The sequence below is a fragment of the Telopea speciosissima genome, chromosome 5 (assembly GCF_018873765.1).
Source record: "Telopea speciosissima isolate NSW1024214 ecotype Mountain lineage chromosome 5, Tspe_v1, whole genome shotgun sequence".
NCBI classification, from domain to species: Eukaryota; Viridiplantae; Streptophyta; class Magnoliopsida; order Proteales; family Proteaceae; genus Telopea; species Telopea speciosissima.
Window position 1 is genome coordinate 4,678,196 of NC_057920.1, and position 24,575 is coordinate 4,702,770.

Sequence of the window (24,575 nt, forward strand, 5' to 3'; positions counted from 1 at the left end):
GCAACACGGCAACACCTCCGCCCCAAAAAAAAATAATAATAATAAGAGGATCCATCTTCTACTCATCTGTGCTCGCTAAAGCCCGTACATGTGCCTGCCTTGCCTTCTGAAAATCCTTAGAAAACTATAAAGAAAGAAGATCAATCTTTGATCTTTTCCAGTTTTCCAAGAAATGTTTGAAAAGCTTCCTGGGCTTGTGATAACTTCTCCCATCCTTCTCACCCTCTCTCTCACTTAATCCACTCCTATGAACACGCTATGAAACTATGAGATTGGCCCTGTTCATGCGTTAATTCCTCTTCGGTTCTTGGTGGATTTCTCAGTCATGGTTTTTGGTAGTTTTCTGGCATGAATCATTCTGTTTCTAATAGTTAAACCAACAACGGTTCTAGTTTTAAGTCAGCGGAGAAAACCATGGATAATCAAATGGAAAAGATCTATATCGCTGTCGGTAACGATTTAAACGAAGGTTTGGGAACATTGGAGTGGGCACTTAGAAAATGGTCTGGACAAACAATCAGCTTTGTCATTGTTCATGTCGACAACACTTGCAGAGATTTCGTTAACACCCCATGTAAGTTTTTATGTATCTCTCAATTCTTCATCACCTGGTAAGATTTTTAGTTTAAATTTCTTAACTTTCTTAATTTGGGGAAAGAAACTGAAATGGGTTTTTTGTTTAATTTCATATACTTCTTACAGTTGGAAAGCTTCCTGCAAGTTCTGTAAGCGAAGAGAAGCTGGAGATTATTAGGATGTTAGAACAGGATAAGATTGACAAATTGTTGTCCAAGTTCAAGGCTTCCTGCGGCAAGGTAACAAATAAAGCTTTCAAATGTCGAATTTCAGTCTTATATTGGTGTTAGACAAAATGCCTAAGAAAGCTTTCGGAACAGGTAATTAAACAAAATTTGATTTTTTCTTGTTTAGGTGAAAACGGAAGTTCTAAAAATTAAGAAATCAGAGGAACCAATTCACAAGGAAATTGTTGAATTCATCTCAAATCATCAGGTGACCAAACTGGTTATGGGTATCACAGTCGTCAAATCGTCATCGTGGTAATGAACAATGTGAATTATTGAAGTCGTAAGTAATCACAAAAATTGCAGTGTTGGTAGTGATTTCTTATATAAATAACCTGCAACTACTCTCTTTTAATTCATTCTACAGGAAAACCAAAACCGCCATTAGTGCATCGTTTTACATTCACAGAAACAAACCCAGTTTTTGTGAGGTTTACATAATATGTGGAGGAAAATCGGTGTTTCTCAGAGAAGAAAACGTTGAAGGGTACATGGAAAACGAGAGGGGAACAATGGTTTCTAAGATGAAAGAGAAAGGAAGTATGATTGGTTGGTTGGGTAAGATGTTCATAGATAACACAGCAAAGCATGAAACTCAGGGAAGAGTTTATCCGCGTGGGTTATCACCTGCGCGAGAAGTGATCGACACAGAACCTGTTGGTTCACGTGATTGGTGGGAAGATTATGGTGCCCCACAAGTTGAAAGCTATTTACAGTGGTTGTCATCTTCGAAAATGGTTGAGGAACAAGAAGAAGAAGAAGACGAAGAAGAAGAGTACAGTGGCACGCGGTATGGTCTCACAGAGTTAGCCAATGTGGAACACATTAGTCATGATCATATCACGGTAAGATTCTAGTAACCATGACTTCTGATTCTATTCTTGGTTTCAGTTTGAATCTTTGGTTTGATATAGAATAAGTGGTCTCAAATGAACGCCTCCTTTTTGCCCTTATCCGAATCAAGGTTTTAGAGATGGTTGAGTCGTTGTTTCTTTGGTCTACGATCAGCTAGTATTCAAGACTTTCTTTTTTACAGAAGAACTTTCTTGGTTGTCTAAGGTCATTGCTTGTTCCTTAGTTGCGAATCAAGGGTAAAATGTAAAAAAAATTTCATTTTTTAAATAAAAATTAAGGGTACATCTGTCTAATCCAGAATGATACGGGGATTAGTATTGACTAAGACCAAGAATGATCCCATATTCGATACTGATTCCTAAAACCCTGATCGGGATTGGATTGGATTGGCTGTATGATACCAACCCGATATTAGATTGACGGTACAAAAGTTAGGAAGGGCAAAATGGTAAAAAAAATGGTATTAGAGTCTTGGGGTGTAATTTTCTGATTCGACCCGTTAAAGCTGATCCATAACAGTATTAGGTTAGGATCAATGAGGAATAGGATTGAATCGGTCCAAATATACCCTAACCCTAGTTTTCAGAAGAGGATCAGCCGAGCCGGACCAGCCAAGCCGATCTTTGAACCCGATTTTTGAAACCCTAGTCTTCATAAGTATAATATTCTAAAAGGATTTTTACAAAGAGAGCCAATACCATATAGGAGACACATTAAATCAAAGTTTTTTTTTTTTGTCTCTCTATCTCAAAAGGGTGTTGGGGATAGAAAAGCTCTTCTTTGACTCATTCAACTGATCCTTATCTGAGTAATATATAGTTCTTAAAACTTTAAAGTTTGTATAATAATAAAATTTGCGGCAAGAGTAAAGTCAAAGAATCATTCTAAAGTATCAAAATTATGCCAAATACAGTTATGACTAGAATTGCTTTTGAGAACCATCATAATCAAATTATATCCCTAATGCTCTCTTGATTGATGTAGAAATAATGACGGTTAAGTTTAAGAAGTAATTAAACAATTGATTTTATGATAGATTAATAAAGAAAAAATATCATGCACCGCCAGTGTGGGATCTTTTTCTCTACGGTCTCTCACATCCTAAATCATGTGGGCTTTATACTGCCACTCTCTCATTCTCTCTCTCTCTCTCTCTGTCTCTTCCTTGATTATGTGAGCGGTTGAGCCCCTTGATGAAACCATTCCCGCTTCATGATTAGTGTGGTGTGAGAGATTCCTTCCACATTGGCGGTGAAAAACGTCTAAGATAAATAACTATAACTTAGATAATGGTTTTAAGATTAAATATATGCATTGTGCCTTTTTGGAACTTTTCTACTACAAGTATCTAATTTGAATAGTGAAGAAAATTTTGTTTATCATATTTAGCAAGTTGTTGACTAAAAGTAAAACACACAATTATTGTTACATTTCTACTCAAGTAATTAGTTTTTGTCACTTTGTAAAATCTAGTTGTATGGTTGCATCAGTCTCATAATGGTTGAATCAAATAGGGTTGGGAAAAACCTCAGCAGATGAATGGCAATGGGGAAATTTGACCTTGGCCCTTTCTTTCCTCTACATTTAATGGTTAAGTTATTATGTTCCAAATTTGGTTAGGGTTGGCTCTTACCATTAGAGCCAGCTCACTTGGGCCACTGTCTTCTAAAATTTGAGAGGCTCAAGGCTGCCAAGGTGGACCCACCACAGTAGTGGTCTAGAGGGGGATTGGGTACCCAGTGGGGCCAGGGGAAGGGCACAGTTGCAACCAAACACTGCATTTGTTAGGGGTGGGGGGAGGGGGGGGGAGGTTTCTCAAAACGAAAATTATCTCCTCTAGTTTCCTATCCGGCCCAGTTCCCTAGTTACTCTAATAGAGGGGTGGTGGTCATTTCAGCCCCCCCTAGTTAGAGGAACTGAGGAAATGGGTCGTGCTGGGAACCAGAGGGGATAAAGATCATTCTCAAAATCGAGACTACAAACCCAGGGCCTACCAGCAGTGACAGGGTAGGCGCCAACCACCAACAACTCTGAGAAGCCCAAGGTGGGTAGGCTAAACTCTCTCTCGTTTTTTTATATGAAATGACCTCTTTGCTCCCTACATACAAAATCGTTTTGTTGCTCCTCATTAGTGTGCCTTTCATATTCCACTTTCTTAGAGAATCCTTTCCTTTCTCAATCTAATACCCTTATGCATTTCTCTTGTAAAGACTCAATATTGCAATTTAATCATCAAATAATTAGAACAAAAATCACCAAAATCAGGGCTGAGCAATTGATACTGATTATTTGTTGGTGCAATCTCAGGATGCTTCGTGCAGAATCGAAATTTTGAAGGCTAAGATACAAGAAGCTCAAAAGATCATAGAGGAGAAAAGAAAAGAAGCTAAGGAATACGTCGAGCGACAACAAGGAGCTCAACATATAATTAGTTTATGCAATCGAAGGGTAATTTAAATATGAGAAAAAGAACTCTATCTGGGAGTGTGGCCTACGCCAACATCTCTTTTCTTCTTCATATGAAAAGACATCTATGCTCTCTTGTTTTGAAGAGGAGAGAGATAGACACATGGGAGTGCTGGTGTAGACTACACTCCAGACAGAAAACTACTTACCATAAAATATCTATTTTTGTAAAAAAAAATTCTTTCTTTTCTTTTCTTTTCTTGCCAAACAAACATAGCCTTTTTAAGTTGTTTTGTTGTTGTTTTAGGGTGTTGAACTCGAAGCTCGCATTAATGTAGAGGTCGACAAGAATCAAGTTGAACTGAAGAACAAGCTGGAAGCAGCCAGAGAAAACATCTACGAAGTGTCAAGCGACATAGAGGAGAGCAAGAACAGGCTTCGTTCCCTACTCGAACTCCAATCGGAGCTGGCGGCGAAACTCCACTCTTCATCTTTGGCAAAATCACAAGTGGAAGCCCAATTGGAGAATGCAATGGCAACAAAGATAGAGATATTACGGGAGATGGACGAGTTGCGTCGCCAAAGAGAATTGCTTCGTCGGAGAATCGAATTCTGTAAGAAAAGGGAAGCTATAACTGCGGCCAACAGGAGCTCATCATCATTGTCTGAACCAGATCAGCTCAATTACAGTTATAGGGAATTTACGGCAGACGAGATTAGATTGGTCACCGCTAATTTCTCAGAGCATATGAGGTTGAAAAAGATATCTGATCAGACGAGTTCTTACAGAGGAAGGCTCAACCATATGGCAGTTGCCCTCGAACTACACGCTTCGCTCACTTCTTTGTCAGTGGAAGAATTCCGAGCCAAGGTATAATCCTTCCCCAAACCTTAGCTTTGATAGCACTTGTTAGAAACTTGGGTAGGGCCATGTTGGACCAGGCTTTGTAGAACCCTAGCCCAACCCTAAGTCCTCTTAGCTGGGCCTAGGCCCAACCCGACCCTGACTCAGGGCTAGAAAAATTCAACCCTGACCCGCCCTCAGGGTCAGGCTGGGCTGACCCTATTGGCCCTGATCATGGGGAAGGGGAAAGAAATGCATGAGCTGGAATGGGCCGGGGAGACATTATCAATTTTACATAAAATAAAACTATAATAAAAATTATTATATCACTTATTGTCTTCATATGTAATATATTATATAAAAAAAGGTGGGTGGCATTTAAAGTTTATAATGTATAATATATTATATCAATATATATTTTATAGTATAACTTAAATCAGGGTCGGATCGGGCCCGACCAAGCTTAGTCCGAGGCCTCAACCCTAATCCAACCCGACCTTGACTCGGGGCCAAAAATTTCTAGCCCTGACCCACCCTCAGGGCCAAATATCTCAGCCCAGGCCCTATTCGGGATTAGGGCGAGCTAGGGCTGATTCGGGCCGACAGGGCCAAACTTGCACCCCTAAGTAGGACTCATCCTCAAGAGCTAGCCATTAAGAAAATGGTATGTACGTACCCATCTCCACATCGGGCTATTCACATCTAATGTGAGACTACTACTTCTGCCTTTTGAGTGAAACCTCAACACCATAATTATAGACCCACATGTTTTGCCACGTGGCAAGTAATGATGAATATTAATCGTCACTGCAATAATTAACATAGTTTAACTCTCTATTCTTGTTTAAGGATAGATATTATAGTTAATGATGCATCTTGTTTGTAACCAAAATATTGAATTAAAAAGTTGAACCCTTATTTTGATTGTCCCTTGTCTTATTTTTATAATTTCTTTATTTCGAGTACGCACTTAAAATGCCAGGATTTTGCGTTCATTGGAGAAAAAAAGTTTGTTATACTAAGCGGGCGAAAAAATATACTAACTTTGATTACAAGAAGATTTTTCCAGATAGTTGAAGTTGAGCCAGGTTCACGTTCACGTACGTGAACAAACGAGAACTGCTCTGAGCTGTTCAGATGGAATCCACCCTGTGGGATCCGCATGGGGTGGATTCCATCTGAACGGCTTTGAGCCATTCTTGTACATTCACGTACACGTACGTGAGCGTGAGCCGAACTTGTTGAAGTCTATTATTATAAATGATCTTAATTGGGTTCACTTATGCAGATGGAGCTTCTAAGCCAGATACAGCACCCACATCTGCTTAAAATCATCGGTGCATGCCCGGAGCTGAGATGCATCATTTCTCAATACATGCGCAATGGTTGCCTGTACAACTTCCTCTTCTCAACTCAGAGAAACCCTAATTGTTATCAGTGGAACAATAATAAGTCTCTTTATTGGCACGCACGCATTCGAATCGCAGCTGAGGTATGTATGGGCTTAGGCTTTTTACACTCGTTCGAGCCCAGGCCCATCTTGCATGGGGAAGTGAACCTCTTCAACGTTCTTCTCGATCGCAACTTAGTAGCCATAATCACCGTATCCCAATTATCTGAATGCTTAGACGAATCAGAACTACGATCAGAAATATGTGATTTTGGTGTTGTGATGCTGCAACTTTTAACTGGTAGAGAAGGAGATGATGAGATTGTGGAGGAAGTAATAATGGCCATGGAAGGTGATGCCTTACATGGAATTTTGGATGCGATGGCTGGAGATTGGCCGATGGATTTGGCGATGGAATTTACAAGGATAGCCTTGAGGTGTGTGGATATAAATGGAAACATGGAGTTGACGACAACTACAGTGATGGAAGAAGTTGAAGAGGTAAGGAGAAAGGCAGCAGAGCTTATGGAGAAGGAAGGAAGTGGCCACAGAGAAGAAGACCAAAACCAAAGTGATGTGCCTTACATTTTCCTCTGCCCTATTTTGCAGGTGAGTTTGCTCTCTGTCTCTCTCTCTCTCGGGTCGAATCCCTCTACTGCCGAGCTGCCCGTACTGCTATGCAGTGTGCACCTCAGACATAGCAAGTCAGCGAAAAGACCGCCTTATCCTTGCCCATGCCCCTTGCCCGAGGGGTAAGACGGTCTTTTCCTCCTTGTGTATGGGGCACACAGAAGTAGAGGCAGCTCGGAAGTAGAAGATCCAGATCTCTATCTCTCTTTTTTGATCAAAGCCTATACTTAGGCTGTACGGCTGTACCCAGTGACCCTACCTATTACATCTATGGTCGCAAATAAGGGATTATATCGAGGGATCAAGTTGCTTAGGCATTAGAAAGGGAAGCCAGGTCAAGTTTAGAGAATCGAGATACTCTACTTTTGCTTGTCCGGTATTGCCGTGTGTGCCCCAGACACAACAAGGTGGTGAAAAGATCGCCTTACCCCTGCCCGAGCGGGGGTAAGGCGGTCTTTAGCGCCTTGCTGTGTGTAGGGTGCACAGAAGTACCGGACAAGCGGAAGTAGAGGATCCGGATTCAATTTTAGATAAAAAATCTAGTTTAGCCCAATCTACTATGTGGGAAAGGGGAAAAGGTTCTCTGAGCCGATAGTGGAGGGTACATTGACATTTCCTCTCTATCTCTCTCTTCACATGAAATGACCTTTTAACCTTTAATTTATGAAACCGTTTTGTCTCCCCCTCAGTGGTGCGCTCCCAATATTGTTTGCTCAAAGAGAGAGGGTTCTTGGGAAAATATCCTTTACATCGTCCTATATAGAGTTAGACAAGCTCGTCTTGGAATTCAGATCCTCTCCCCACACCCCATGGATGGTGAGAGATCGACTCTGGTGGTTAAATGTCATTGGAGAGGATCCGGACTCCTTGTCTTGATGATCCACCTAGTGGCAAACCTAGAATAGTTTTGCTCATTCTCACCATTGGATGGACAGGGCAATGAGAAATTATTTTAGAGTCATGTTCATTCATGTATCTGCCTTGCTATTGGCATGAACCCTCTATGTACTCTATGCTTTGGTGTACACCTTCTTGACAGTCTTAGATTTTTAGAAACTTTGTTTTGCCACTTAATCGATTTCAATTGGACTGAAACTTGATATGTGAGTGAAAGATCTCGGGATTTGTCTACAAAATTTGGATTCGATCAAATATGTCATGTGGTAGATAATATGGCCCGATCAGATAAGACTCTGTAGGTGGTCTGACCAGGAAGCATTCACAGAATTCACCATTTTTTTCTTTCCTATTTTTGATAATCATGAATGGCTGTTAATATAATGTGTCTCTCTGGGTGCAGGAGGTGATGAAAAACCCACATGTGGCAGCGGATGGGTTTTCATATGAGTTAAGAGCCATAGAAGAATGGTTAGGGTCAGGGCATGAGACGTCGCCTATGACCAACTTAAGGCTTGAACACAAGTTCCTCACCCCTAACCAGACCCTCCGTTCACTTATACAAGAGTGGCTTAACAATAGACCCATTGCTCCTTAAAATTTTCATCCTCTGTTTTTTTCTTTTATTTTTGCCTTAATCATGTATTACTTTATTTGTTTCCTCACCTTACCTTCTTCCTTCATTTTATCCTTGATTGTACTCCTTTATTTGTAATTATGTTGGAAAAATGAAAGAGAACTTCACAATAAAAGATCTCGTTTGTTCAGTTTTGGGTTTTCTTTTTTTTTTATTATTATCGATTTTTCTGTTATCATTTGTTATCGGGTTACTATTGCGTTTGATCTGGTTCGGTTTCAGTTTTACATGTATACATAAAGAAATCAATGAGAAAATTATGATTTTTTAGGCTTTTGGTTTCGGTTTTTTTTCTTCTCCTCAAAATAACAATTTCATTCAGTTTGATATGCGCTAAACCGATCAATTTCAATATATCTGATCAGTTTGGTTGAACTTTGACACCCTTCACTTGGACTGTCCCTTGAAACCACTTTTAAAAAAATTGGAATCCAATCACCAGTCGAGCCCGATCTTGATTCCTATCGTTCTGAAGCAGCCGATCCACACTGGGTTTCTGGGGTTCAGTCTGTTCAGAGGTAATATGGCCAATTCTGTTGATTTCTTACAGATTCTAGTCGATCCAGAGTGGAATCGACTGGACCCAATTCAGATAATAATTCCTTCTTTTAAAACCCTGCTTGAAAGCCTTATTTTGGATTCAAAGGCAACTTTAAAGCAGCTCGTGGATTTCTTTTGGTTGCAGTTGATTACAAAATAATCCTATATTTTTTCGGGACCGTTTAGGGGTAAGGCTGCGCACATTATGATCCTCCCAGACACCGCAGTGGCAGGAGACTACGCTCTTTTTTTTCTTTCTAGGTGGTCCCCTTAACATTTCGGCTTTACTTAAGTTTAGCAGGGCTAAATAAGGATAAAATCATAAATGGGCCCCATGCTTATTGCCTAAACCCAGCTTATCTAATAATTCTGGTTATTAGAATGCGAAAATGAACACAGCAATTGGTTATTACTAATAGGGCCAACTTAGTTCTGGTACATAGGTTAGATGCATCTCAAGCACTGCTTTGCCGAATCACATACAACTTAGCAATGCTTGATTACTAACTTCCTCAACAAAATCTTCCTCACACTAGTAGATACAGCCCTGAATAGAATGGTATTTGGAACAATGCCTGCATCCAACATCTAACAGTATGGACAGAGGATGAATAATAGTGACAGCCCTATTCTTGGCTCTATCCACAATGTTCTGATGAAAATTTGTTAGAAATTTTCAAAATTCCACACTAATTTGGGGTTCTACACAATATTCTCCATATACTAGCATTTCAAGAGTTTATAGAAACAGAATTTAGTTTATTTTAGAACAAGGTAAAAATAATTCATTGATGAGACTCAAGATAAGAAAATACATTAAAATTTGCAACATCTTGATTCTACAACAGATAATGGCAGTATTGAACAGTAAAATGTTCAAGGTTTATTTATCTATTTCAATAATCAGTAGATAAGTACTGCATCAAACTTCATACCCAGGGTTTATCTTCTGTTGGACATCTCCATAGCTTTCTAACTCTTCTATGTCCTCCAAACTCCCCAGAAATAATGGAAGTCTCTGATGCAGCTCAACTGGTTGGAGTGAAAGAATCCTACTTTTACCATCAGATCCTCTACCTCCAGCTTGTTCCACAATGAAACTAAGAGGGTTTGCTTCATAAACTAAACGAAGATGGTCTCTTGGATTCATTGCTATCCCTCCATACATCAGAGTGCGATGGAGATCAGCAACCAGAGAACAGATATAACGGGCTGAGTACTTCTTTGGGTACTTCCCTTTTCCCTGTCTAACTGTGTCAATGTACTGCCTTAAACCTTGAGGCCAATCAAAATACCGGGCATCATTTACAGAATAGATTTGCCCTGACAAAAAATGGATATCCAGTTGAGAAAAAGTGTTAGTAGTCGTCTAATGAAGGTGGAATATCAAAAGGTAACCCCTTGATAGAAATTCCAAGATCCCAGTCTTACGGAATGCAGATTCAGTACATAATGAGGGGTTCAACACAGGTTTTGATAATTTCAAACCACTGCAAATGAACATAACCCTTCCCTGGTCAGGATGGAGTGTAAGGTTGAGAACAACAACAACAACAACATGTTTTCACTTGATATAACACAAAGCCTGAGAAAAGTGATACAAAAAACCAATGCATAGTAGTTGGAACTACCAACCAGTACGATCCAAAGGATACACCATACTGATAACCAATTGATACGTTATAATTTATGTGCCTTCCTTTAGGCTCCATCTGGTTGCAAAGGGAAATGATGTTTTCAAATCTGAAAAAGAAACTTTTGTAATCCTTACCTCACGTGATTATATTACTAACTCCAAATCATTCTGTATTTGGCTAATAATTATTTTTTTGGGGGGTAAGAATTTGGCTAATAAATTTTACTTTACTTTGCATCCAAATCCCATGGATTTGAAAAGTGACATAAGAAATTAAATGTACAAAGTATTATTAACAAATATGATATGATTACAAAAATTGTTTTTAGGTTTGAAAATTTTCAGTTCCCTTCCCTTCAATTTTCCTTGCAACCAAACAGAGCCATGGTAAGACATAAACAGGGAAACGGGAGAAAGATGCAGAGTTGTACAAGAAATGATGTATGGCGTGATGGTTATTAACTAATTTATCATTTCAATAGACACTATCATCAATGTTCTGTCAAAGAGGCTAAAAGCTTTACCTCGGGGAGGAATTTTTATGCTTGGGTGTGTAAGAACAAAGTCTCCAGTTGACCAATCCAGAGTAAATGCATGTGTTCCTGAACCAAAGCTTACACAGAATATGGTGGCAGATGAGTAGAGAACATAACCTGCAGCTACAAGCCTTGCTCCACTCTGGAGCGAGTTAAGCTGGGCCTTCTCCTCCGTAGGCAGATGATCCAACTCCAGAAGACGGTTATAAATGCCAAATATTGTTCCAGTTGGAATGGAAGCATCAATGTTCCGAGAACCATCAAGAGGATCAGTGACCACTACAAATGGGCCATTATCAGCTATCCAAACCGGAGCATCATCTTCTTCTGAAGCCATGACAGCCACTTTACCAGAACTTTTGAGAGAAGACAAGATAATTTCGTTCTACATAGGAAATATTTTTGCTCATTAGTTTATTTTTCTTTACCCCCCCCCCCCCCTCTTCTCTTCTTCTGCTAATGAAATCTTGCTTTCAATTTAAGAGTGCCTCCTGTTGGAATTGAACCAGAAACAAATGCCATGACATTTATATATGAGGGTAAGACAAAAAACTTCCATCTTTTCAAAAAATACCTGGTTTTATTGACTAAATTGAATGAAAAACTGATTGCAATAACATCAAATGGGAAATTTGGGACCACTGCAACCCACATAACTGTGAACACAGCTGATTTTGGGATGACAAAATTATAAATCTAGGTGGGGATAAAATCTAAATGTCCATAGGCACTGATTGCTGAACAAAAGAGTGACTTCACAACCGGATTGCAAGGCTGTATCTTTATAATTCCTTGTGCTTGTGTGTGCCTGTGTTTGGGGAGGGGATTCGGAATCATATGAAGTTTTCCATATTAAAAGAGCCACCAATCGATATGCAATTTTTTTGCTCTTAATTTTTCTGGTCTTCATAGTTCTTCAATAAATGAAATAATAGAACACTCCTCAAGAATGCAGAATGTTGGTCATTCATATCTACATTCTACAGTAGTCTTTTCTTTTCTTACTTTTTGTTTGGGTTGGGTTCCCCTTTATCTGAAATATATTGACGCTTTTGGACTCTCTCCGCCCAAAAAAGAGGAAGCCAAAATGTAAAGCGCAAAAAGAATTGCGTGAAAAGCAGTTTAGGATCCAACTTAATCAAATCAAAACTGCAAATTAGACATTGGGTACTCATTAAACAACGTGTATACCTTTCACCGGGAAAAAAAAAACCCCAACGTGTATACCTCCAAAAATTCAATCGAAGAGTGGGAAGTAGGAGTACCGAAACAATATCCAGTGGCTTTGGAGTGTCTCTACCAGCACCAACAGATGCAGCTAGGGCAGTACTTCCATCGGTTAGTCCCACACGCTTCCCGAGCTCCGAATTGAAGGGAGACGCCACAACCGCTGCAATTCTCTTGCAAGCGTACTGTAAATGAGCGAACAGCACCACCAGATCGTCTCCTACGTTTTCCCCTCCCACACAATCTAACAAAGTCCGAAAACCATCTCCACCAATCGAAGAACCACCACCCATCTCAGATTTCACTATAAAACCGCCGAAACTAGTCATCGGACAACGACAGATAGAGTTTCCAAGAGAAGCTGGCTTAGATGGCGCGAATCTAAAAAATTTTGGCGGGAAATTCAGGTTTGTGTTCAAGAACAGCGTGGATGGTTGCATCATCCTCCAACTCCCCCTGAATCAGCGAAGGACGATAGCGAGAATTATGGTCGGAGAGAAGCTGATGGTCACGACCATTTTTAACGAATCGGGAAAGTTTTTCAGGAGAGATTGAAAGAATTCTTTCTCTACGATCTAGAGTTTTCAGCTGTGATGGTGTCTGGGTGAGAAGACGATTGGTCCTAGAGGGATAGAACTCTGGAAGGTTTTATCAGTTCTTGTGAACTTGTAACCTGTGAAGCCAAACCCGGAGATGCGATGGTGATGTGTAATCGTATGCATTTGCCACCTGTCATTTATTTAAATCTCTGTTTTTCCATTAATTAAATGTATTTTGGAAATAAGTTGTCTGATCGGATGATCAGAAATAGGACAGCCTGGTCTGGTGCTTCAACCCACGAAAATGAAATTACTCCCTTCTGTCTTTTATTTGAAATATCTTAACTACCCTTTAGAATGTAGTTTCCATCAAAGTTCTTTGAAGGGTATAGAGGTCATTTTAACAACGAATAGTTGCATGTGGGGTCCAACCCAAGGCCAATAACCGGAGAAGTCAAAGCCTTCTCTTCGGTCAGTCCGTCAGAGAAGTGGGGAAGAAATAACAGTCGCCATTGTCGCGAATCATCCTCTCGCATCTTGCATGTCCTTGTCTTTTTAGGGTTCTCCAGTTTTGATCTCGGAGGGAAGCAACCGTCGTTCTCTAATTTCATTTTCTTCTTTCTAAATTGCGGTTAAGCTTCTCTCTCGAGTACCATCGTTGAGCCTCAATGGGTTCCAACTTGACATGGATCAGTTCTCTGGAATCAATTCTGGGAATTTCAATTGGATCTGGACAGAATTCTGATTCCATTATCATCATTCTGTCGACTTCTCTTGCAGTGCTCGTTGGACTCGTTTACTTTTTCCTGAAGAGATTTCCTTCTCGTGATAAACCTCCCAAACCCTTCGTAGCTCCCAATTCGTTATCCCTTCACGAAGAGGACGAAGTCGAAGCTGAAGCAGGGAAGACTAAGGTTACGATCTTCTTTGGTACTCAAACTGGTACTGCCGAGGGATTCGCTAAGGTAGATTCTGACTTTCTTCTTCAGAAATTTTTCTTTTTCTTTGTTCCTTTTGTTAGTTGTTGGGCGAAAGTTATCGCTTGAATTGAATTCGTCCTGTGCGATTGAAATATTTTCTCTGCATGGTGATTTAGTTTACGCCTTTACTGCAACTGATTTTGCACAAGATACACTAATCCATTAATCCAAGTTTTACATATCTCATACTTATCAAAAGTCTGTTATTGTGAAAGAGAGAATTATTTCCCTTTTTTGTTGAAAAGTATCTTCCTTACTCGCATTGAATTGAAATGATAAACGTATAATGCAATGCTCAGTTTTTTGTTTGAATAAACGTGGGACCTTGTGAGGTCTTCTTGACTATGTTTCCGGTGTCTGTTCTCTAGTTTAGATCCATCAATTGCACTTTAAATGCGAATGTGAAACTTAGAAGAGTTGTTTTATCTATGACTAGTTCTCTATGATTTCCCCCCATCTCAAATGAATCTATGAATAAATGCTTCTATTAGGATTCCAATATGAGGAACTACACATATTCATGAATCTTTTATATCAAGATGCTTACTTTTGAGATCCATTGGTGACAGGCATTGGCAGAGGAAGTCAAGGCTAGATATGAAAAAGCAGTTGTCAAAGTTGTAGACCTGGTATGTTATGAAGAAACCATTTTATTGTTTTGCTTGAGTCAGGTTTTGTTCGATTGCGATGCTTTACTGTATACATCCCTTTTAGGATGATTATGCGGCTGATGATGATCAATATGAGGAGAAACTGAAAAAAGAGACACTGACTTTTTTCATGATTGCCACGTAAGTTAGCCTTAAAATTTAGGTGGATTTTTTTTAGTGTTGGAGGCATGATGCTCATTCAGTTAACTTGAGACTCAAAATGCAGTTATGGTGATGGAGAGCCAACTGACAATGCTGCAAGATTCTATAAATGGATTAATGAGGTGATTCTTAAGAATAGTTTAGATACTATCAGATTAGGTCACATATTGCTATGTTTCCCATTTCATTGAAGGTTTTGAGATGATGAGGATAAAGATTTGTGTTTCTCTTCAGGGTGAAGAAAGGGGAATTTGGCTTCAGCAACTCACATTCGGTGTTTTTGGCTTGGGCAATCGTCAATATGAACATTTCAATAAAGTAAAATTTTAATTAATTCAAGTTAGTTAGCTTCATCTTTTAGTTCTTATTTAACTACTTCCTTTCTCAAAACAGATTGGCAAAGTTTTGGATGAGCAACTGATCGAGCAAGGTATGCATTCATATTATCTTACTCTTGATATTTTTGGTACTAGTGTGGGTGCTAATGCTGTTAGACCTGACAAGTATTACAATTCCAATTATTGTTGTAACAGTAAACAAGCTTTTCCATTTAATTCTGATGGGCACATCAGGCTGCCATCTGCCAAGTTGTTATTTCTCGTATTTCTTGAAGTATCATTGTTCCTTTGTTGAAGGTATTAGTAGCTTCCGAAAATTTATATGCAAGGTTTAAAGTATCGGTATCGAGTATCGTAGAAGGTTGATATTAAGAGTTGTATCGTACCAGAGAGACGCAAGATACGGTAAAGATACGCATGGAAATGGTCAAGAAGCATATGGAAATGCTTAGGATGCAGACATTCAGGAAAAATATAGTTTTAAGCATAAAACACTATAAATAAGTAATATATAAAATATATTATGTGTAAAAAGGAGAACAACGTACGAGGAGACAATTGCATTCGATTGATTATGTATAAAAGGAGGAGGTTTCTTACACTTATTAATACCATAGTACTATATCTCGCGATATATCGGTATCTCGGGCCTACCGAGATATCCGAAATATCCGAGATATCTGAATATTCCCGAAATATTGCATTTTTTCTGCAATATTTCGGGGTCCATCTCGGGGTATTTGGCCATATTTAGGCTCGAAACTTCATGGACAGCCTTATTTAAGCTTAATAAACACATTTAAACCATAAAATTGTAAAAATGTGAATTCAAATTGGTGTTTTGGGCTTGCACCCTTGATTGACATACGGTCGCCGACCTTAATGTATAAATAGTTAAATACACATAGATTAATGAAATCACAACTTAAGTTACAAATTACAAGTGCTAAATCGCTAATAGTAGTTCTTGTGCCTCCTGGATCAATCCCACTCATGCCTCGGGAGTCGACGTCCATTGCTCTCTGTTTGAATGACATATGTGGACCACGGTATAGAATCGGAGAAGAAACGAGTGTAGTCATCCACAAGTGTCACGTAAATGGAATCATCAACGATCAGTAGGTAACCTATCCTAGGATATAAACTAGGGTTACCAATCGATCCATCCGTGAAGAAGATGATCCTTGTGATATGATGTTGGCGCCGCGAAGAGGCGATGGCATTGGCCGCATGTATGGTGGTGAGGTTGGTAGCTAGGTCCGCTAGGGTATGCAAAGATGTTATCTACAAAAGATGATCCAAGATGTCCACGGATGGGACTGTAGTCATAGTCCCCTACCCCACTAAACCGCCCATATGATGATGATCCATATCCATATCCACCGTAGGTTGTGATGCACCATAATCCGATGCCAATGGAGTGGCATGTGCGTCAAAAGATGGGGCACGCCAATGTCCGCCGGTCCTCCCTCCCTATCACCCATACTCAAACCACCAACAGAGCTAGATAGGTTATCAATGTCCATGTGATCAGGTTGCAATTGTGTTTGTAACCCCTACGCTTCTGTTGTATGTATGTAGGGGGCCTCTCGAGGGTGGGGGTGCGGGGCACGTGCTCCGTGGTCCGTATCTTGTGTGGCATGATCAAACTGTGTCTCTCCGGTGAATCGGAGTGGGTCTACAGTGCCGAATCACGGGCCTCCTGGCCTACCACATAACGCTCTCGCATGCCGTCATATTCTTCACCAAGATCACCACCACCAACATCACCACCACCAAGATCACCATCACCACCACCGCATCACCATCATCACCATCATCATCATTTGAGGACTTAGACAGTCTTCATCATCAGCAACATTGCCACCAATGGGCTGGAATGGTATGGGTGAGGCTTCCTTGCATGTATCCCGACCCTCGTCGCACCATATACTCGTCCACATCGCACCAATCTCGGAAGCTATCATGGGGTCGGGCCTACCTCCCTCCTCATCCAAACACGCTCACCTCTATCCCTCACCCAATCCACAATAGGGTCATCATCCTCGAGTCAACTTGAAAGATGTCACTAGATCAATGGTGCCCTCCGTCCCTCATGTCCCATGCGTATGTGTTGCAGTTTCAGCCTCAAGTTGTAGTGCACATACACCATGTCGATAAACGTTGAGACCCCAACTGCGCCTCTTGGAGTGGATGAGTGCAAAGGTACTCAGTTCCTCTCACAACCGGATGCGGAACATGTTTGGGCAAGGACTTTAATACATATGGGAAAAATTTCGACACCGTGAGGTCAGATCGGCCTCCTGTCTAACATATATTAATATCATCAACATCCAACAACATTTGTACAAAGTTTTTTAAAAAAATAGTTTTAGAGAAATATAATTTACCTTAAATAATGAAAATAGGCTTGGATGATGAGCTTAGATGACCCTCCGACGCCTTCCCGGCGACAAGGAGCTTCAATGAGGCTTGGAAGGGAGGAAGAAGAGAGAAAATTTCATTTTCAGCAGCTCTCGGTCGAAATATCGACCAAGAGCTGCGAAATATGAAATTTATAAGGATTTTGAATGTGACACTATTGTCACTTTCAATATCTCGCGATATATCGTGATATTCGCGATATATCGTCAAATATCTCGATATATCGCAGTTATGTACTTTTATTCGACATTGTTTCGTATCTCGTCATGCGAGATTCAAATATCGCGATATATCGCCGATATTTCGCGAGATTTTATACCATGATTAATACAAAAAATATGTCATTTTCAGTTTGGGAAATATTTAGGATTTAAATACATGCATCATTGCCCAAAAAAACCTAATTTAATGCAAGCGTTTAGGTTATTTTTCACTGATATAGTGATCCATTGCAAAATCAACACTAAAAATCGATATTTGAGCAAAAAATTTAAAGTTCTGATAGACAAATGTTCTTGCGCAAATTTGGTTTAGACCCTTGATTGCAATCTGTTTAATCAACAAATGATGATGAAATCAACACTACTAGAGTCGCTTTAGTCAGTAGAAGCAAGGAATCGAGTTAACTTTGCCAAAAAAAAAAATTGACTAAAATGTATTACACGAGCTATTGGCAAGTGTTTTTGCAGTCACGGGTCGTGTTTTGTAGTTTATAAGAGATGTATCGAGCGTATTGATAGGTATCGACCATGATGGGATTCTTTCTGACACTATCACAGAAATCAGAATCCCATTACGGAATCGGAGGGCTCACAGACCAGCAGCTCAAGCACCCAGATTAACCCCAAATTAAAAGCCTGATCAGCCCCAAATTAACAGTATTATTATATCTCCTTATGGTCTTCAATATCCCAAAATTTGACCTCAATCCGACGGCCAGATGGAAAAATATCGTAAGAAAGCAAATTAGTAACTAGGTTACAGATTCAGCAACCTAGCAATAACTTCACATCAACACGGCCACTCACTCCCAAACAGAACTGCCACTCAACAGTAGCAGCAACATGTATTAAATTCATAGTAAACCAATGACCAGAATTGCAGTTACAGCACAGCCCCAGAATAGCAACTAATGAACGTCAAACAGCAGTAGCCAGTTGACTTCTGGAGTTCTGGGATGGGTTGAAATTACTATCGAATGAAGGGGGTAATGTCCTCTTAGTTACTTCAGAAAATCAGCCTCAGATGAAGGTTGGATTGCAAGTAAAGACACTTGTTCAATAATAGAAACTCAATCTCAAAATTGGAAACTTTGCAGACACAGTACTATTCAGCCAATGGATGGGGCTGAAATCAATATCTAGTGGAGACACTATGAAGGGAAGTGCATACCAAAATATGGCCTGAGATGGCTGGTTGGATGAAGTATTACATCAACTTGAAGTTTCTGCCAAGTCTCCAGATCCAAAAGATGCCACAGGGTACAAAACACCCTCCAATCTTCATAGCTCTGATGAATCTGGATGGACAGACGAGAGCAGAAGGAAGGATTTGATCCGTCTCCCACAGACCTTGGTCTCTTACCAATGGTCTCACACCATGGACTGCCTCTCACAACACTCAATGGCAAAGCCAAGTTTTCAAACGTCCAAATTGTGGGAGCTGTAACAGCCCCTCTATATTATTAATAAAAGCTGACTTACAAAAATAGAAACCTAAGTTGTAACTCCTCATAATAACAATTAACTGTCTGGTCCAGAGAATAGCAATAGAAACTAAATAAAACCTACCTTGTATTAAACACTTGATCCTATTACATATATAAATTTCCATAGCTTTTCTGACAACTTATAATATGAATGCATCTATAATTTAAATTCAATATTTTTAGATAAATAAGGCTAAAATAAAAAAATAAAAAAATAACACAACCCGATGATTCTTTGACTGTATTGCCATTCTCCCATGCTTCTGTTCTGTCTCTTTTTCTTATGTACGTTTCATAATCACCTCTGCATCGTCTCCTAAGTTCATTATAAAGAGCGATCCTACATGCTTTATGATCGACCATTGGGGGAAAGAATGATGATGAAGTATTGATGGATATGATTGGTTAGAAGCATTAGCCCATTTAATTCTATTAAGCACAAGAAGAAATCATTGAGCGGTGATGGTGGAGATGGCTTATATGTAGGTTTCTAGTTGATTTCGCAAAGCAAATCTGTGCAAGTCAACTATAGTGTTAGAGTTTAGATTTTTGTAGATGCATCCTACCTGACCATACATCATAATAGACCTGGTATTTTTGCTGCATATGCACCATACCTTTATGTTTTCCATTTTGTAATTAATTTTCCGGTAAAATACTCAGCATATTGGTATGATGTTTGTGAGGAGGCACATAGATGCAATTATCTGGCTTTAGGGGAACTTGACGAAAGATAAAAAATATAAAGGAGGGAGAGTAGGGGAGCTTGGTTGGGAATGTTGACAACAAGGCTTCAACGGCTCTGGTGGAGAATGACCAGTGGGTCAAAAGGGAAGAGAACAAAGGTCAGGGGTTCTGTTGATGAAGATCCTCACTTGAAATGTAGGCCTTTGCAGTGGTAAGAGAACTCTGAAGAATCTTAGCTTTAATATGATCTACACATCTTGTGGATATGAATTGGAGGGGTAACTTACTTCAAAGTAATAACAGGAAATTTGATGAGAGAAAAGAAGGGAAGAGGAAGAAGAAGAAGAAGAATACGCCAGAATTCCGATCTCACCCCTATATTTACAAACTTGTCAATACCATGTCAGTTTACATCAATACCCCCACACTAACATAAGAATGCCTAGGGAGGTAAAAATACAAGCTTATGTAACAAAGTAGTCATAATACCCTTGCTCCATGAACTCTAAAACTCTCCCCTCAAGCTGGAGAAAAAATGCCATACATGCCTAGCTTGCTTAAGAGGGTACAGAACTGGAGAGAGTTAATCCCTTTGGTGAAGATATTGGCCAACTGGTCACCTGTCTTCACAAAAAGAGTGCAAATGTAATTTTTTCTTTAATGAAATGCCAATCAACCTCAATATGCTTTGTACGATCGTGTTGCACAAATTATGAGATATAATTATAGCAACCTTCTTGTTACAATACAGCCGCATGGATCCCTCAGCATCAAACCCCAATTCTTGAACCAACCTCTTCAACTATAGGATTTCACAGACTCCATGAGCCATGGCTCTAAATTCGGCCTTTGCACTTAATCTAGCCACAATAGACTGCTTTTTTGCTTCTCCATATAACCAAGTTACCACCTACAAATGTGCAATATCTTGATGTAGACCTTCTGTCAGAAGCAGATCCTGCCCAATTGGCATCAATGTAGCATTATGTTGGAATATGTACATCAGAATACCGTGGGGGTATTTTGGTCCTTTCAGGGGTTTATTTGTTATGTTATTAGGTATAGCCTGCTCTTATAGAGTCGGCTAGTGTAGAGGTATTTCTGTCCCCTTTGTAATTTTCCCTTTATTATAAATAGAGGGCTTGTCTGATCTATTAAGATCACTCAAGCATTACAATTTTTCTTCCATCGTCTCTTCTCTTTTCTTCTCTCTAAAGTTACTGGTTATAGGTCCTAGGTTTTCTACATGGTATCAGAGCTGTTGTAACCAGTACCTGATTATCTCCATAATAGCTGTTTTGAGAATCGTTTAGAGTTTTTTGGTTTGAAGAAAGAAACCCTAGTTCATAGAAGAAGAAGAACTAGGGTTTCATATACTGAGTTGCTGATTCGATTTGCTGCAAGTGCTCCCTGTTTTGAAGATCGATTCTTCCCTCTGCATTGAAGATCGATTCTTCCCTTTTGAGGAGATTAAAAGCTGCATCGATTCTTTCTTTTTTTCTAGATTCAATCTGAATTTTTTTCATTGAAGACACAGGATCTGTTTATTGCAGATCTGTTTCTGATTTGAGACTTATTTATCTGCTGGCCAGCCAATGTGAAGATCGATGAACGCAAGTTTTTTGAAGATTATTCTTCCTTATCAAGAATCGATTCTTCCCTCTAGAAGACCAACTTCTGCAGATCATCTCAAGTTGTTGATTACAGTTGTTCAGATTCGAAGTTGTTTTTTTTTGTTCAGTTTGTGGAGATCGATTCTGGTCATCATTCTACAGATCATATCTAAACTTCTACCCTACCGCCAGATTCAGTTGCAGGGATTTCCAAACTCGATTTTGTCTTCCAGGTTTTAGATCTGGTTTTTTTTAAGAACATACATCGATTCTTACAGTGTAGATTTTCTGCTATGTGCCTTGGTGGTTTCCGGCTGATTCATGCTGGAGGTTGGAGAAGTGCTGCATGTCCTTGGTTATCGCCTTGGTTGTCGACTTCGCTCGCACCATTCTCTGGGCAGTAGTAACCAGTGATTCTGGTGCCCACGATTTATTTTCCAGTGCTTCTTCTCAGAATTATCGATCCTTTGTTTCAGCAGAAGGATCTCTCCACTCAGTCATCATGGGTTTCAATGCCGTGTGATGTGGAACTCTAGTTCTGATCTCTGTGTTTACGTCCATCGTTTTCGGCTGGTTTGAAACCAAAGAGCTGTTGCTGCCGCTGGTTCCTCTTCTTCCCTGGTTTCCGCTGCTGTTTGGAGCCTTGAGGTTGAAGACGGTGGGCTTCTCCTTACTCACGGTTCATTCTCCACTATTAACCTATTTGGTATTTAATGCTCCTATTACCCTACCTTTAATTATTACCCATCCTTTTAATGATTATTTACATCTTGCCATTAAAAGTTTGTTCCTTCCAAGTGTGTCCCCCATCTATAAATACTAATTCCATCTATATCCTTTGTTTTTCTTTTCTTCCAAGTTTACCCTTATTAAATATTTGTTAATCTCACTTGTGTCCATTCCCCTATTTGACTACCTAATTGACCCTTGAAAATTCTGGTTTATTACCAGTTTGCCCTTTGGCTTGGATTGTAGTTAAAAGTGGATTTCAGCCAAATTAAAGCCATGCCATCCTTTTTCCAACTCCAATCCCTTTCAATAATTCTAATTCCCTTCATATCCTATACCATTGGTATTTACCCATAACACCTTTGGAAATTTCTGGTAAATTATAATTTTGCCATTCCTTCCTTTTTAAGTACCCATAGCACCTTTGGAAAATTTTGGAAAATTAAAATTTTGCCATTTTCCATTATATCATCTCCGTCATTTGTCCATGTGTACTACTACACGTGAGGGGGAGACTGTGTATAATTCCATTGCAGACATTGCAGAAACTTGCAGACATTGCAGAACTTGTAGGAACATTTGTGCAAAACATTGAAGATCAGCTTTTTCCACCATTGCCATTGGGTATCTTTAGTTATTGGGTTGAATTTGCCATAAGGGAGAGATTGAAGTATTGAAGAGTATTGAAGATATTTGGTTGTTGCCTATTTGAGGATTTACAGTTGGGTTGATTCAGGTTTTTCCGCTGCTTGCTGCCCTAGTTATTAATCTTCAAGATTTTGTCACTGTGACGATCCGAGATTCATTATTGGACAGCTATTGAAGATCGTTAAAAGCTGCCTTTTTTGGAAGATTGTGTTCTGCCTTTATTGAGGTCGGTGGTTCTCTCTATCCTGAAGATCGACCCTTCCCAGGCTTTGCAAAACATTCCTGTCCCGGTTTGCTGATCAAGACTGTCTAGGTTTTGAAGATCAATTATCTCCAGTTGTTGAAGATTTATTATGTCAAAGATTATTTGGGAGCTTCATCCATCCGCCAGTGTGTCAAGCTGGACTCTACTGCAACTCTGTTTCTTCCTATTTTGTTCAAGTTGGGCATTAGTGCTTTATATGCGCCAACTTGAGGGGGAGTGTTAGAATGTTGGAGTATTAGCATTTATTTTTTTCTTATTAGTTCAAGCTGGAGCTTCCTTTTGATATATGTATACTCCAGCTTGAGGGGAGTGTTGGAATATGTACACCAAAATACCATGGGGGTATTTTGGTCCTTTTAGGGATTTATTTGTTATGTTATTAGGTATAGCCTGCTCTTATAGAGTCGGCTAGTGTAGGGGTATTTCTGTCCCCTTTGTAATTTTCCCTTTATTATAAATAGAGGGCTTGCCTGATCTATTAAGATCACTCAAGCATTACAATTTTTCTTCCATCTTCTCTCTAAAGTTACTGGTTACAGGTCCTAGGTTTTCTACACATTAAATCCTCAAATGGTTGTGTTTGGTGTACAACAACCTTTTTGCCGAGCTGGACTTCAAATACTTGGGGACATAGTTGTCATGGTGTCTAGGCGACCTAAGTTGTTAGAGGCCGTACAGACGCAAGACGTCTAAGGCGCACGCCTAGGCAACCAAGGTGCCTGGATGCTAAGTGTCGCCTAGGCGACTCCTTGACAACTTTACCTGAGGATGCAATACACATCATCCATATGCCGACACTTGGGAGCATGCATAAACTGACTCACTACCCCAACAACGTAAGCAATATCAGGATGAGTCAGAGAAAAGATAGATCAATTTCCCAACCAACCTTTGGGACCTCCCTGCAACAATTAGGCACGGTCAACAATACTCATCAAACTTGTGATTTTGATCAATGGGTGAGTCTATTGGTTTACATCCCAACAATCCAGTGTCCTACAAATCCAACACAAACTTCCTCTGGCAGATATTTATCCCCTTTTGTGACCTTGACACTTCAATTTCCAAGAAATATTTAAAGGGTCTAAGGTCCTCAATTTCAAATCATTGAGGCAAGTAAGACTTAAGTCTCTTTATCTCTGCCTGGTCATTTCCTATCACCATAATGTCATCCACATAGACAATTAGAGTTGTGATGGTACTATTACCTCGTCGGGTAAATAGAGCATGATCAACTTGACTCTGAGTGTATCCATTCTTCAAAATAGCTTGTCTGAATCTTTCAAACAAAGCTTTCGGTGATGCAGGTCCAAGCACTAGGAAGAAGAAGAAGAAGCCATGATATGGCTGCTGTTGTGTTTTTCGTTGGAGCCTTTTCTTTTCCCATACTTAATTTTTTTTAGTGTCTAAGTTATTAGGGGCAAACCAGTC

At 39.7% G+C, this 24,575-nt stretch overlaps 3 protein-coding genes across 4 annotated transcripts in view; 2 read left to right on the forward strand and 1 right to left on the reverse strand.

The window, feature by feature from the left end:
- The first annotated feature begins 281 nt into the window (after positions 1-281).
- On the forward strand, positions 282-8,469 carry LOC122662338 (putative U-box domain-containing protein 50). 2 transcript variants are annotated; one of them, XM_043857941.1, is made up of 9 exons: positions 282-372; positions 409-574; positions 703-815; positions 931-1,058; positions 1,171-1,648; positions 3,966-4,106; positions 4,372-4,935; positions 6,197-6,907; positions 8,229-8,469. In XM_043857941.1, exons 1-9 carry the CDS (start codon positions 349-351, stop codon positions 8,421-8,423), a joined length of 2,520 nt encoding a protein of 839 aa, XP_043713876.1. In that variant the 5' UTR covers positions 282-348; the 3' UTR covers positions 8,424-8,469. The 2 variants fall into 2 exon arrangements, with proteins under 2 accessions (XP_043713876.1, XP_043713877.1); XM_043857942.1 differs by having other exon boundaries at positions 333-574.
- Positions 8,470-9,780: 1,311 nt separating this feature from the next.
- LOC122661989 (fructose-1,6-bisphosphatase, chloroplastic) lies at positions 9,781-12,874 on the reverse strand. Its single transcript, XM_043857524.1, has 3 exons — positions 12,440-12,874; positions 11,163-11,559; positions 9,781-10,325 (listed from the first exon to the last, which is right to left on the reverse strand). Exons 1-3 carry the CDS (start codon positions 12,842-12,844, stop codon positions 9,925-9,927), a joined length of 1,203 nt encoding a protein of 400 aa, XP_043713459.1. The 5' UTR covers positions 12,845-12,874; the 3' UTR covers positions 9,781-9,924.
- A 535-nt stretch (positions 12,875-13,409) lies between these two features.
- Positions 13,410-24,575, forward strand: part of LOC122661613 (NADPH--cytochrome P450 reductase-like) — a 28,310-nt gene continuing 17,144 nt past the window's right edge. The window contains exons 1-7 of the mRNA XM_043857067.1: positions 13,410-13,537; positions 13,569-13,905; positions 14,490-14,549; positions 14,635-14,711; positions 14,797-14,854; positions 14,967-15,050; positions 15,126-15,162. Of these exons, the coding sequence (XP_043713002.1) occupies positions 13,609-13,905; positions 14,490-14,549; positions 14,635-14,711; positions 14,797-14,854; positions 14,967-15,050; positions 15,126-15,162 (613 nt within the window). The 5' untranslated portion in view covers positions 13,410-13,537; positions 13,569-13,608. The remainder of the gene's footprint in view (positions 13,538-13,568; positions 13,906-14,489; positions 14,550-14,634; positions 14,712-14,796; positions 14,855-14,966; positions 15,051-15,125; positions 15,163-24,575) is intronic.